We start from the raw sequence: 12817 nt of genomic DNA on the forward strand, positions 1-12817 counted from the left end.
CTACTTGAAATTTTTCAAATTCTTTTGTGAATAATGATTGGGTCATAGTCTATGTTTGATAAAATTTTTGTGGTGGGACCACAATGGGCTCAAGAGATCTAATGAATTATGATGTGGTATGCAGTGGAATTTGCAGGCCATTATTGCTGTATTGGAGTGTACACCTCCAATAACCACTCACAACAAAGCTTTCCCAAGTTTGTCTTACAGAGTGAAGGTGTCTAGGTACATTGCAACCTTTATTAGTGACCACCTGTATTGAAAGGCCATCTATGTGCTGCAGTCAAGTTATACTTCTTTACTGTATAGCACCAAAGCATCAACCCTTTCTAGCAAATCCAAAATGGTCCTTATTAGACATGTTGACTATAAATTATAGATCTGACCACCATGTGTCCATAAACATCGTGTAAATGTACCATCTCTTCACAAGTATCTTTTTTATTAAGTTGAATCCCACTGTAGTGGACTTAGCCATATTTAAGTTCCGTATGTGGCTGCATAGATACATACAACAGAACTCCTCAGAAAGGATACCTGGATACCTTGATAACCAGGACACCTGTTTATACACTGTACTCCCACTCTAGTGGTGCACATACATTTAGACCAAGATACTTCTGTGGCTTCTGTAATATGAGCACTTTATTATGGTCCTAACAATGGAAGGGTTTCACCATATAAGTACATGCATTAATTGTACCTCAATGTATGAAATTAATTACTACATTACTTTACATTCACGACCACTTTGAAGATCAAGTCATAAATTCATACACATATTCACATAGGAAGTAAACATGTTGACCACGTATTTAACATTTACCTGTACCAACAGTATATAATGGGGAGGGCTCCCCATTATATACTCTTGCCTGTACTGATCTCAAAACGTGAACACAAAATACTTTGAAAAACCATTAATTTTAGTAATTACAGTACTATAAATCACGCATTGAGGTGCAAGCAATTGTTAATAATATAAAATTTCTTGGTACAAGTAATGCATCTACTGTATATAGTGTAACTCTTCTATACCCTGGACCATTGATGAAGTGTTAATTTTTGAGAAACCACAGACTTGTCTTGGGTCCAAAAATGTACATACAATTATAAAGTAAGATCATGAGGCTATCAAGGTACCCAGATATCCTTTTTGAGGAGGTCTGTTGTACCTATGCAGCCATGTATGTAACTTGAATGGTGTAGAGTGGGGATATGTATGTAAGTGCACTACGGCAAAATTTTACTTAATAAATAAGGTATAACTGAAGAGATGGTACAACATTAATGTGTTTATGGACGCATGATGATCTCATTTATATAGTCAACCTGTCTAATAAAGACCATTTTGGGATTTGCTAGAAAAGATTGATGCTTTGTGCTATACATTAAGATCCAATTAAAGTATAAATTAACTGCAGCTTATAGATGGTCTTTCAATACTGGTGGTCACTAATAAAGGTTGCAATGTACCTAAACACCTTCACTCTGTAAGACAAACTTGGCATGGCCTTGTTGCGAGTGGATATCGGAGGTGTACACTCCAATACAGCAATAATAGACTGCAAATTCCACTGCATACCACAACATAATTCATTATATCTCTTGAGCCCATTGTGGTCCCACCACAAAAATTTTATCAAACATAGACTATTACCCAATCACTATTCACAAAAGAATTTGAAAAATTTCAAGCAGCAGTTTTAAAAATATAAAGGATTAAAGTTTTCAATGAAGTACTTTTGAACCATAATTAAGTAGATATCCCATAATTTAGGGATCACTGGAAAGGTCAGTCAACAGTCTTTCATCAGTGAAAATTGTGTTTAAAAAATATTTTCACAGTACAAAGTTGCAGTTGATTTTGTAACTAGAGATGGACCAAATTTTCATGAAATATTCAAAATATTTGTGGTCATAAATCAGAAACTATGGAATGCACGGATCTAAAAATTTGCATGAGTGATAAGCACCACAGGTACTACAAACACACCAAGTTTCGTCAAAATCCGAGAGGTGACCCTAAATTCCTTGTTGATTTGACATGGAATGACCCTAATAGCAATCTCACTAAATGCTCTTAAAATACATAAAGATTGGGACTCTCATACACACCATTTGGGTGCTTTGCGTGGGCGTTGGCAACCCTTCTCATACACCATTTCGGTGTTTTGCGTGGGCGTTGGCTACCCTTCGGGGGGGGGGGGAAGACTATGCAGAAGCTGAGCCTGTACAGAAGATGAGCCCTGCACAGCTACGTGGGCTTCTTTGTACAAAGCATACACTCACCTTATTTGCACATTGCCCAATCGTCATCATGGATGCTTCCACCTCCCACCATGCACTAAAGTAATAGAAACATCATTAAATAATATAAGCGTTATTATAGCATAACACAGCAGCACAATATTACAGCATGATAAACAAACCAAAGTATTTATACAGAAAACTATGTCATAGACATTTAATCCTTCAGTGCTGGTCACTGTAAAGCATTAATACAATAAATACTTTAGGATTAAGGAAGAAAATCCATCCCTCGTGGAGGAGACTGAGTGTGGCCCCGACTAGACATTGGGTGACCTGCAGTTCGATTCCTGGGGTTGGAGGGATTTTTTTCCTTACTTTGGCCCCTTTTCTGTTACACCTTTTCAGCTATAAGTCACTAAGTCTAAGTCCTTGAAATTAGGTTAGGTAATCCTAAGGCTGCAGCACATGTTGCTGCAGACCTTCAGTGCTGGTCACTGTAAAGCATTAATACAATAATACAATACAATCGTCTTTGAGCAAGGCCATTTTAACGAAGGCACAAATTGTGCGTGGGCGGGAAATTCATTACATTCTGTTCGCCGTTTATAACTATCACTGGCAAACTAATGCATATACAATACCAAAGAACATATATATTTAACAGTTGCATGATACTTATAGGCTGTTTTTTCACTGTCAACTACTTCTTGTGCGTGGGGGGCCCCATCCACACCTCCCCCTCGCACCCACCCCCCATATGATATACGCGCTATACAGGGGAGCATAGAAAAGGTGCTAAAATTAACAGGCTTTTGTAGAATCAGTTTTTTTAAAAATTCTAATTGAACAAACAGTACATTTTCATACTATAGCTGAATGCATTAAAATATATTGAATTGTTATGATATGTTAAACAATTAAATCAAAAACTGAGTCTCTGATTGCACCAAGGCCACAGGAGCACTTTTGATGTAATGACCTTGTGAAGATCGCGCTCCTCTAATGCACTGGATTGCCGAACGCAGCAAACAAATGACAATCTACATCTAATCCATCCTAGTACTGTGGCATAAGGGTCATTCCATTTGTCAGACAACAAACTCGCCAATCGCTTGTAAAATACACTGGCTTCATGGCCCATTCCCCCGGAAGCAGAGAACACTAGAGGGGTAAAAGAACTGTGGTAGTAGTAGTAGATACATTTCCAGACGTCATCCATACAGCTAGTCTTGTGCTTGAATTGCTTCCTAAAAAATTTTGAGTTACTTTTAGTGATTGAAATGCTACCAATTCCACCTTTTTAGCATCCATTTCAAACTTTTCCTGGAAGGCATACCTTAGACCCCCCTAGATTTAGCTTGCCGAAGCATGCTGGGTGTGGGAAAGATGCAATCCTGCATCATACTACATAAAATGGTCCATGCTACTATTTAAACCTACCCACATGAAAGACTGGCTATGGCGGTAGTGCAATGTTCAGATGTAAAAGCCACAGTAATTTTATTCACAAAATTACCACTAATTGTGACCAATTTTGATACAGGCTGTCTACCAATTACTTTATTAACTTGCAACCAAAGGTGGGCAGCCATATGGGAAAATGTGTATTATCTCTACAGCAGTACACCACCTTATCTGATCAAATCATGGACTTCAATAAGTTATCATTCTCCAAAAAATCAGCTGCATTGCCAGTTTTCTCTGCAACACATTTTAAACTTAATTCTTCTTACGGATTGCTACCATAATGTCACCCATGCAAGGAGCATGATGCTTAGTAGCTAGACACACAAGAAATTTTCTTCAAAGGGAAGTACAGACCAGTCTATAATAGTGCTGCACAGACTGCACAGAGAACATAGATCTGAAAATCAACCAATAATATGGTCGCTGAGTCCTGTTGTCTGAGATACAGAATACACTAGAATATCATGCAAGTACATGCAAAGTGTCACCAATGAGGGTAACAGAATATATCAGGCTGTCCAATCTAAGCCAAAGTTGAAGGCTTGAGACATGAATGCTCCTTGTGCATTCTAAATCGATTTCTTCTAAATTAATTAGAATACTACTAGCTATAATTATCCAAAGAAGGTCATTCTTACCTCAGTCAACCTGCATTAACTATAACTTAATACTAGAATAAAATGGTATTGCTGTGAGTTGGGAAGTTATAAAGAAGTGACTATTGACTTGTTGTACAGCTTTAGAATTGTTGTTCACACAACATCAACCACAAACACAGGGAAAATGTCTTTATTCCAATATTAGAAATATAATAATTGTAAAAATTAAAACATGGGAAAAGAGATCGCTGAAAAAAAAAAAGAAACAAGAGTCAAACAACCCAGCATATTGAACACACACAGATCTCTATTCAGACTCAATGGATATGGTCAAGACTAAGGGAAAACATGAATTAGGTACTAATAATAAATCTATACCACTCTAATGGTTAGGTATATCTAATAGAACAGCACACACAGGAATAAATTAACACACTGACAGGAAGAGCAATTGAATACTCTAATAGAGCACTCACAATTATACCAGTCACACATGCTTATGTGTTTAGCAACAATCCTCAACACTGTATAGCTAGACAGATTATAAACAAAATATTGAGCTAAATACAACTAACTATGAAGGAATGCTTGAAAGAAATATAAAAGGCAAGAAATACCAACTACACTCACCCCATAATACAGATGTCAATGGTACACACCATATCCATTGAGTCCAAATAGAGATCTTTGTGTGTTCAATATGCTGGGTTGCTTGACTATTGTTTCTTTTGTTTTTTTAGCGATCTTATATTAGTTGATGGGTTTCGTGGACTTTCTATAAGGTGGTGTTTAGGTGAGTGTTCTATTAGGATTTCGGCAAAAACATAGGTGATCTCTATTATGAACCACTTCTGTGGTTCACGATATAGCTATAACTGTACCAATTTACCAATGTTGTTATGTTATTATTATCTACTCTATCAGTTAGGCGCTGGAGGGTGTACACAGAAAGCAGAGCCTAGGGGTGTGTGTATGTATGTATACATAGGCAACCAGAGTGACTGCAGTGCACTGACTTGTCCTAATACACTGTAGCTACATAACTTTATTCACCTAACAGTATTCACCAAAATTAATTGTGTTACAGTGAATTTTGTGTACAATGTGCATTGTTTGTACAATGTTGATGTGTGACAAAATGTACATACTTGTGTACATGTGCAATGTTCAGTCATTCAGCAGTGGATTATGGTCATGGCTCTGTTCATCCACTTGTTCCGGTTTAGCCATTCTGGATCACGTGATACAGTATGAGTAGTTTTAGCTGGTGTCCGATAGTCTAGGGAAACTTTGTGTTGGCTAGCACTGAGGGATCCTTGCCACAGTCCAAAGTTACCGGCATATGCAGTGTTACCAGTCAGAGATACAGTGTGTTTTTGTGGAACAGAGTTGATGCTAAGACGCATGACAATGTGAGAGTCACCACCATCTCCAGAGAACTGATACATGATAATGACATGACTTTGTTTAGATAGTGTAAAGGAATGAGTGAGATCAGTCGGAGCCCATGTGTTGGAGTTGTCGAGAGTCGTACTTGTTTCAGGATTGATACTAATCACTCTACAAGATGGAGGCAACATCATGGCATACAAGTTCTTATTGTCCGTATACTTTTCTTTGCAGTCAGTGAAGGTCAAACCAGCAAAAGTACGATACATAAGACTAAAATAGTGTGGTCCTGTGAAATAATATTGAGCCCAAGCCCCATGTAAATCAAGGAAAACATTGTTGCCCTTTAATAGTGTTGTTGTTGGTTGGTGAAATCCATCGACATTTAAAGCAGTAACCACATGACTGAGAGATGCCATTCTTGCTGAGAATTGATAAGCAGACAACATGACTCTGGGATTCGGCAGGTGTAGAACAGCTTCAATGTCTCTAATGGGACCCCAGTTGTTGTACGTATTTGTAGCAGCACAGCCATCACATTTAATGCTATCTGATACAGCATAAGCATCTTCAGCCCAAACTACTTGTAGTATTGCAGTCTGCCAGTCCCATTCTGTTGCCATGTTGATGTCTACCGGTGACTTGTAATATACCTCGATATTGTAATCTCCAGGGTTGAGGTTGACCATATAGAATCCTGTAGCAGTTTTAAATGTTTGATTTCCACTGTGTACTAGTGATCCAGCATTGGCATAGTTGATCAGTAGCTTACTTTGGAAGTCTGCATTTGCACCATAAGACGTTATCTGATAATGGATAAATGCTGCATAAGTTTTATTTACAAGGTGAATTTTCGTGGTGAGAGTAGCGATAGGCTTGAAGGTACTAGTAGCCGGCAGGTACAGTCCGTTACTGACGGTTGTCTTACTGTACATTCCTGGAACGACGTTTACTTGACCATAGCAGTAGTTGTAACATTGAAATAAGAAGCACACCAAAAACAAGTAACAGAACTTCATTTTTGTAATGTCCCTTCAAGTTACATGTAGACTGCAGAGCTGTGTCCCCTTTTATAGTTGTTCTGGTGAACTTTTTTTTGTGATTTCATATGTATTTCCTTGTATTTCCTTGCATTTCCTTGTATTTCCTGTAGTAGTATTTCCCTGTACTTAATATAGGACTGTTGAGTATATGGTTATGAGATCAACATATACATGCATTCATACAAGCTGTGCCTATGTTGATCCCATATGCACATAAGAAATATAAATACATGCTTGCATCTGTAGTTTCCTTTCTAGATATAATACGTACTTTCACATATAATTATATGCCTGCTTAATAGAAAAGAAATTTTACACTACTAATGTAGTATTTATTTGTTGGAGGATAAAAGTGTCGAAGTGTGTATTATTCCCTGCAGGTGTTTTTTTATGAAAAATTGAAAAAAAGGAAGACACAAAACAGCTATTAAAATGTGTATATGTAAACTATGAAACTATGAAAAGCATGTTAATTTTATTTTATGAAATAGCAGCCCATTAGATGATGTGTGTGACATTTTAAATTGATAAAATCATCCTAACTAATTTTATCTGTTTGTTGTACGGGTAGAAACTGATATATACAGGACACTCACTAATATATAGTCTGATTTATTTTATTTATTATTTATTTATTAAGGCTTTACAGCACAAGTGCTGAAGGTCTGTAGGACACCTGGTCCTACAGCCTGTTTAAATCTGATGGTCTGAAACTGAAACTGTTGAGTACTCAAAGAATATGACTGGAAGTACACAATATAACACTTAAAGCATTGTTTATTTGGTTATAAGAAAACAGTATTCATTTGTGGTGGGAATTATGGTTGACCTCTTACACACTATTTCAGGTGCACTGGTTGATTAGAATAGTTAGTACTCATTTAAAAGAAAAAACAAAGACTGGAGAACAAATTGCAATAGCAAGCAATCTATGTACATTTGTTTGCACTGCACAGGTACATATGTATGTCCTGTCCCTGTAGAAAACAGCATGCAGCAGTTCCATAATATCTAAAGGTTGTATGAAATTTTGGCATGAAGTGTGAAGCATCGATCAGTCCATATATGAACAAGCTTGTATGTATCATGTGTATGTATGTAGCATTGTAAGGAAGGGGATATGGGATTATGTTTAAAGAAATGAAGGTCTAAATTTGTTAAAACCCTTTCACCACTAAATTTTCCGAGAGACCATACAGTCCACACTAAATCACACTATATACACAAGCTTCACTGTACACTAAACTACTTAGTTACCATACCTCTAAGTGATCGCTATATACTAAAGACCTTGACTAGGTTCTTTTGTTTATGTAAACAAATCTACTAAGTAATTACAAGACAACAAAACCGAAAAATATGTTAAAGACATCTTAAATAGGTGTACATCGAGATGTATCCTGGGAAAGTGGTTGCACTTCAAAAGAGGAAGCCACTTTCATCAAAGCACATGTACATGTAGCCTTTATGTTTTGTGTCATAAACATTATTTCATTTTCTGTTTCCCATAATAATATTTACTGTAGCTACATTTTCCAAATCTGTTGAATAATGTTTCATTTTCTGTTTCCCTGTTTTTCCCTATACATGTTCCTATCACCCACACACATTGCAGGGTAGGAGGACTAGATACATTGATGATGATGTATGTCATGTTTATTGGCATGTATACTCATCAGTAGTTTGGCTAAATGTGGTCGACCGTGGCTTTGGATTTACAGTGATATAATTATATTTTCTGTTCCTTGTAGTACCATTTTCATTTTCTGTTTTCCCTAACAATATTTAGATACATTTTAATGTTCCATTTTCTGTTTCCCTGTTTGTTCCCGTACATGTTCCTATTACCCAAACACATTGCAGGGCTGTTATCCAGTGTGTATCAGAGATCCAGCATTGGCACAGTTGATCAGTGGCTTACTGCATGTAGATGTTTTGGTTAGTGGTCTCCATTGTGATCTGATAATGGACAAATACTGCGTAACTCTTGTCAAGTCGAATTTAGTAGAGAGGGTGAAGATACGTGTGAAGGTACTATAGTGGCTGGCAGGTATAATCCATCACTGACAATTGACTGACTCCACCTTTTCAAACACACTTATGTAACAACTTTAAACGGGCTGTAGAACCAGGTGTCCTACAGACCTTCAGCACTTGTGCTGTAAAGCCTTAATAAAAAAAATAGAAAGGTTGTACATTCCTGGAACAACATTCAATTGGCCATGGCAGCAGCTGTATAGCCCTGTATAAGCAGTAGCCCCAATAATAGGTAAGAACACTTCATTTTTGCAACTTCATTAGAAGCTACTGCTGAGAAGTGCTTAACCCTTTTATTCTTGTTCTGGTGTATATAATCGCTAAGGTTAGTTCAGTTTATAGTGTAGTTGGGTACAGGTTTAGCTGGTAAAGTTTAGTTAGTATGGAATGATGTCACTACACAAGGCTACTTTCTATGCATACTCTTACCAGTCTACAGTAGTGTATCTATTGAACCTACTAACTGATGATGTAGCCTTGATCTGCTTGATGTTATAGACATTATTTCATTTTCTGTTTCTTATAATAACATTTTCATTTTCTGTTTCCCATAATAATATTTACTGGGGTAGCTAGGTAAAAACAGTGGACCCGGGGACCAAGGACCCGGGATCAGGGCGGGACCCACGGAAATCCAACTCTGCTTGGAATTTTATACGCCTCACAGTATTCTATACTTGTACTAGGTACCTTTACGAGTAGTCTTGCATGGCCAATTCACTTTTCTCCCCTCGCGGCGCCTCGCACGACGTTTACACCAGTTAGAAATTATAAGCGCCTATAAAAGTGTCTGAAGCTGACTGCATTTATAGGCCACTGCCTGCTACACAGTAAGCATACTAGTCTATTATGCCCGTTGCCGCCTAGCTACTAGAGTAGTTTAGGAACATTGTGCAAATGCATCATGACGTATGAAGAGCTGCTGGAACTCGGTTAGCTTGGCTTAACTGGTAATTGTTCGCCTGTTGCACAATGAGCAAGCTAGTCTATTATGTCACCTAGCTACTAAAGTTTAGAAACATTGTGCAAACAAATACTCTGGGAAAATAGCGAGTGACCTGTAAGTAATGCAGTCAGCTTCAAACACTTTTTCAGAGGCGCTTATAATTTCTAATTGGTGTAAACATCGTGCGAGATGCCGCGAGGGAGAAAAAAAGTGGATTGGCCATGCAAGACTGCTTGCAGAGGTACCTAGTACAAGTATAGAATACTGTGAAGTGTAAAAAACTCCAAGAAGAGTTGGATCCGTGGGTCCCGGGTCCTTGGTCCCCGGGTCCACTGTTTTTACCTACCCTATTTACTGTAGCTACGTTTTCCAAATCTGTTGAATAATGTTTCATTTTCTGTTTCCCTGTTTGTTCCCTATACATGTTCCTATCACCCACACACATTGCAGGATAGGAGGACTAGATACATTGATGATGTATGTTATGTTTATTGGCATGTATACTCATCAGTAGTTTGGCTCAGGCTAAATGTGGTCGACCGTGGCTTTGGATGAGAGTTTACAGTGATAATTGTCCTAATTTCATGTAAAAAATATAATTATATTTTCTGTTCCTTGTAGTAACATTTTCATTTTCTGTTTTCCCTAATAATATTTAGCTACATTTTAATGTTCCATTTTCCGTTTCCCTGTTTGTTCCCCATACATGTTCCTATTACCCAGGAGGACTACACACATTTAATCCGATGGAGATGATGTTAATCCCAGCGTAGTTTTATAAGTACACATGCACCCTAGTAGCATTTTTTAAGTTCCTTACAATCATTTATTTTGTGCTGTACTTGTCAGCAATCAATGTAGTCTACATACGTGTTTATGTAATATATAACGTATGTCCAAGTTGAGCTATGCATCTCAATGCTGTGTGACAACTGAAGTGATTAGGTTTACAAGTAGCTAGTAGCTAGTGGGCACGAGGGATTTGCCTGATATTTACTGGTATGTCCAAAGCCCGATGACTGTGGGCATACATATCAGGCAAATCCCGAGTGCCCATGTTACAGCCAATATGTAGCACTTCTGTCATTCTGGGTGGTTGATCACCCATGCCAATAGGAGTGTAACTACTGGATTCATTTTATATATGCACATGCCTCAAAGACTATGGCTAGGCAGCAGGTAACGTTGTGGTTACGCTTGTTATAAGTGAATGGACGAGTCCTAAGGGTTTACGGAAAACATTGAGTTGGCTGAATCTCTCAGGGAATTTGCAAGTGTGGAACTGCAGTCATTTTTAAAAAAAATTAATTTCATTTTATTTTATGTATATCAATTTTTATAGCTGTACTACATTCCACTGTGGAGATACAGCGATGGAAAGTTGCGCATGCCTGCCGCCATGTTAATTTGGGGGCGCTTATTGATTGGAGATTATAAGTGCCCCCTTCCGTAATCTCCAATCAATAAGCGCCCACCCTGGAGAATGGGTCTGGAGGACGAGACTAGACTCTGCAGAGGAATTATTTATCCCATTTTGTGTTAGCTAGCCAGGCCACACACAAGGAATTTCCTGATACACTGGTTTTAATAATTAACACCATTGTGCAATTTATTAATTAGTAAGTAGCACTTGTTACTGTGAATGAAGAACTAATTTCATCATTGCCTTTTATTGATGTTTATTTTCAAAGCTGCAAATTAGCCTTATAAACACATTGGCATTGATTGTAAGCAATGACCTGATTCAGAAGCTAGCCCAGTGGCGGATACAGGGGGGTTGCAATGGTTTCAGCTGACCCCCTCTGAAAATAGCGTGCGCCCCAAATTTATTTACGATTCGTGTGGGTGACGCTTCGTGATTGTGTGGGTGACATTGCCAAGAATTTATTTAGGCTTCATGGTGTGAAAACACCAATGGTCTGTTGGTAGCAGGGGCGGATCCAGAGTTTGGAAAGAGAGGGGGCACCTTGCTGAAAAAAGTTGAAGAGCAAAAAAAAAAAAAAAAAAGGTCACAACAATAATAGCTAGTTATCCTTTTACCAAATATATTATATCACGTATGTTATGTAAAATAAAATCCTATTTATAGCTTCATAAGTAAGCTGCACTGCCTCATGAACATTGTGACTGCTTTATTAGAGTAATTGACTGCTCTATTAGAGTATCTCGATCTTGTATGCAATTTCTTGAAGGGGGGGGGGGGCATTTGCCCCAAATTCCCCATCCTGGATCCGCCATTGGGTAGCAACCAACAACCATAACATCATACAATTATTACTAACTACTTAAATTACATAGTTAATTATAAGTGTTTGAAGTTGATGTAGAGTGCAATTATTATTATTTTCATCAAAGTTTCTCAGAAAATGATCCCACAGATACAATTTCAGTTTAGATTTCAACAAACAAACTGACATATTTAAGTCTAGAATTAGCATGGCATTCCATAGGGATGGTAAACGATGAAAGTAAGAATGTCGTGACATGTTGTTAAGATATTGAGGTAACAAGAGTTTGTTGCTGGCACCTGATCTAGTACTAGTAGAGTTGAAAGTGATGTAGTTATTGATGTTGAACTGATTAGATTGTAACTTGATGGATTTGATAGTAAACAGTATGTCCCGGCTGTAATTCAAATATGTACATTAAAGGAAGGAGCCTCAGATTTATCAAACGGTCTTTGTAACAACTGGTGTAATCGTTCAAGATGTGTTTGGTGGTACAATGTTGAATTCTTTCAAAGTTTACAAGGTGAAACCCCCTCTGAAAATTTCTAGATCCACCACTGTAGCCAGAGGATAATTATTGTTACTGATATGCTCATCCTCAGCTTCACCTCAAACTTGTATCAATTACTATATATAATATAAGATGCTATTATCCATTGCAGCTAACCACAAGTCATCATTTGTACACTGTTGTACAACTACTGCCTTTATTTTTCATGCAAAAAAATTCATGATAAAAAACTCATGTAAAAATTAAATTATTTCAGATGACTGCTCCATGAGAGTATTGATCTTTTGCAGCACAGTGATAAAAAGGATTTAGCCATGTTCTTGATGCTTACTGTGTCTTAGTTG

At 37.6% G+C, this 12817-nt stretch overlaps 1 protein-coding gene across 3 annotated transcripts; it reads right to left on the reverse strand.

Moving 5' to 3' along the window:
• Positions 1 to 5391: 5391 nt before the first annotated feature.
• On the reverse strand, positions 5392 to 9552 carry LOC136238478 (uncharacterized). 3 transcript variants are annotated; one of them, XM_066029009.1, is made up of 2 exons: positions 9479 to 9523; positions 5392 to 6855 (listed from the first exon to the last, which is right to left on the reverse strand). In XM_066029009.1, the coding sequence occupies exon 2, from the start codon at positions 6725 to 6727 to the stop codon at positions 5495 to 5497; it is 1233 nt and encodes a 410-aa protein (XP_065885081.1). In that variant the 5' UTR covers positions 6728 to 6855; positions 9479 to 9523; the 3' UTR covers positions 5392 to 5494. The 3 variants fall into 3 exon arrangements, 1 of the variants encoding a protein (XP_065885081.1); XR_010693001.1 differs by lacking the exon at positions 5392 to 6855 and adding an exon at positions 8028 to 8835 and having other exon boundaries at positions 9479 to 9552; XR_010693000.1 differs by lacking the exon at positions 5392 to 6855 and adding an exon at positions 8028 to 8919 and having other exon boundaries at positions 9479 to 9549.
• Between the last annotated feature and the right edge of the window lie 3265 nt (positions 9553 to 12817).

Source organism: Dysidea avara, chromosome 11 (assembly GCF_963678975.1).
Source record: "Dysidea avara chromosome 11, odDysAvar1.4, whole genome shotgun sequence".
Lineage (NCBI taxonomy): Eukaryota > Metazoa > Porifera > Demospongiae > Dictyoceratida > Dysideidae > Dysidea > Dysidea avara.

Bases quoted from the DNA above. Each gene is read 5' to 3' on its own strand.
- LOC136238478 (XM_066029009.1), bottom strand. From the start codon at position 6,727: ATGAAGTTCTGTTACTTGTTTTTGGTGTGCTTCTTATTTCAATGTTAC.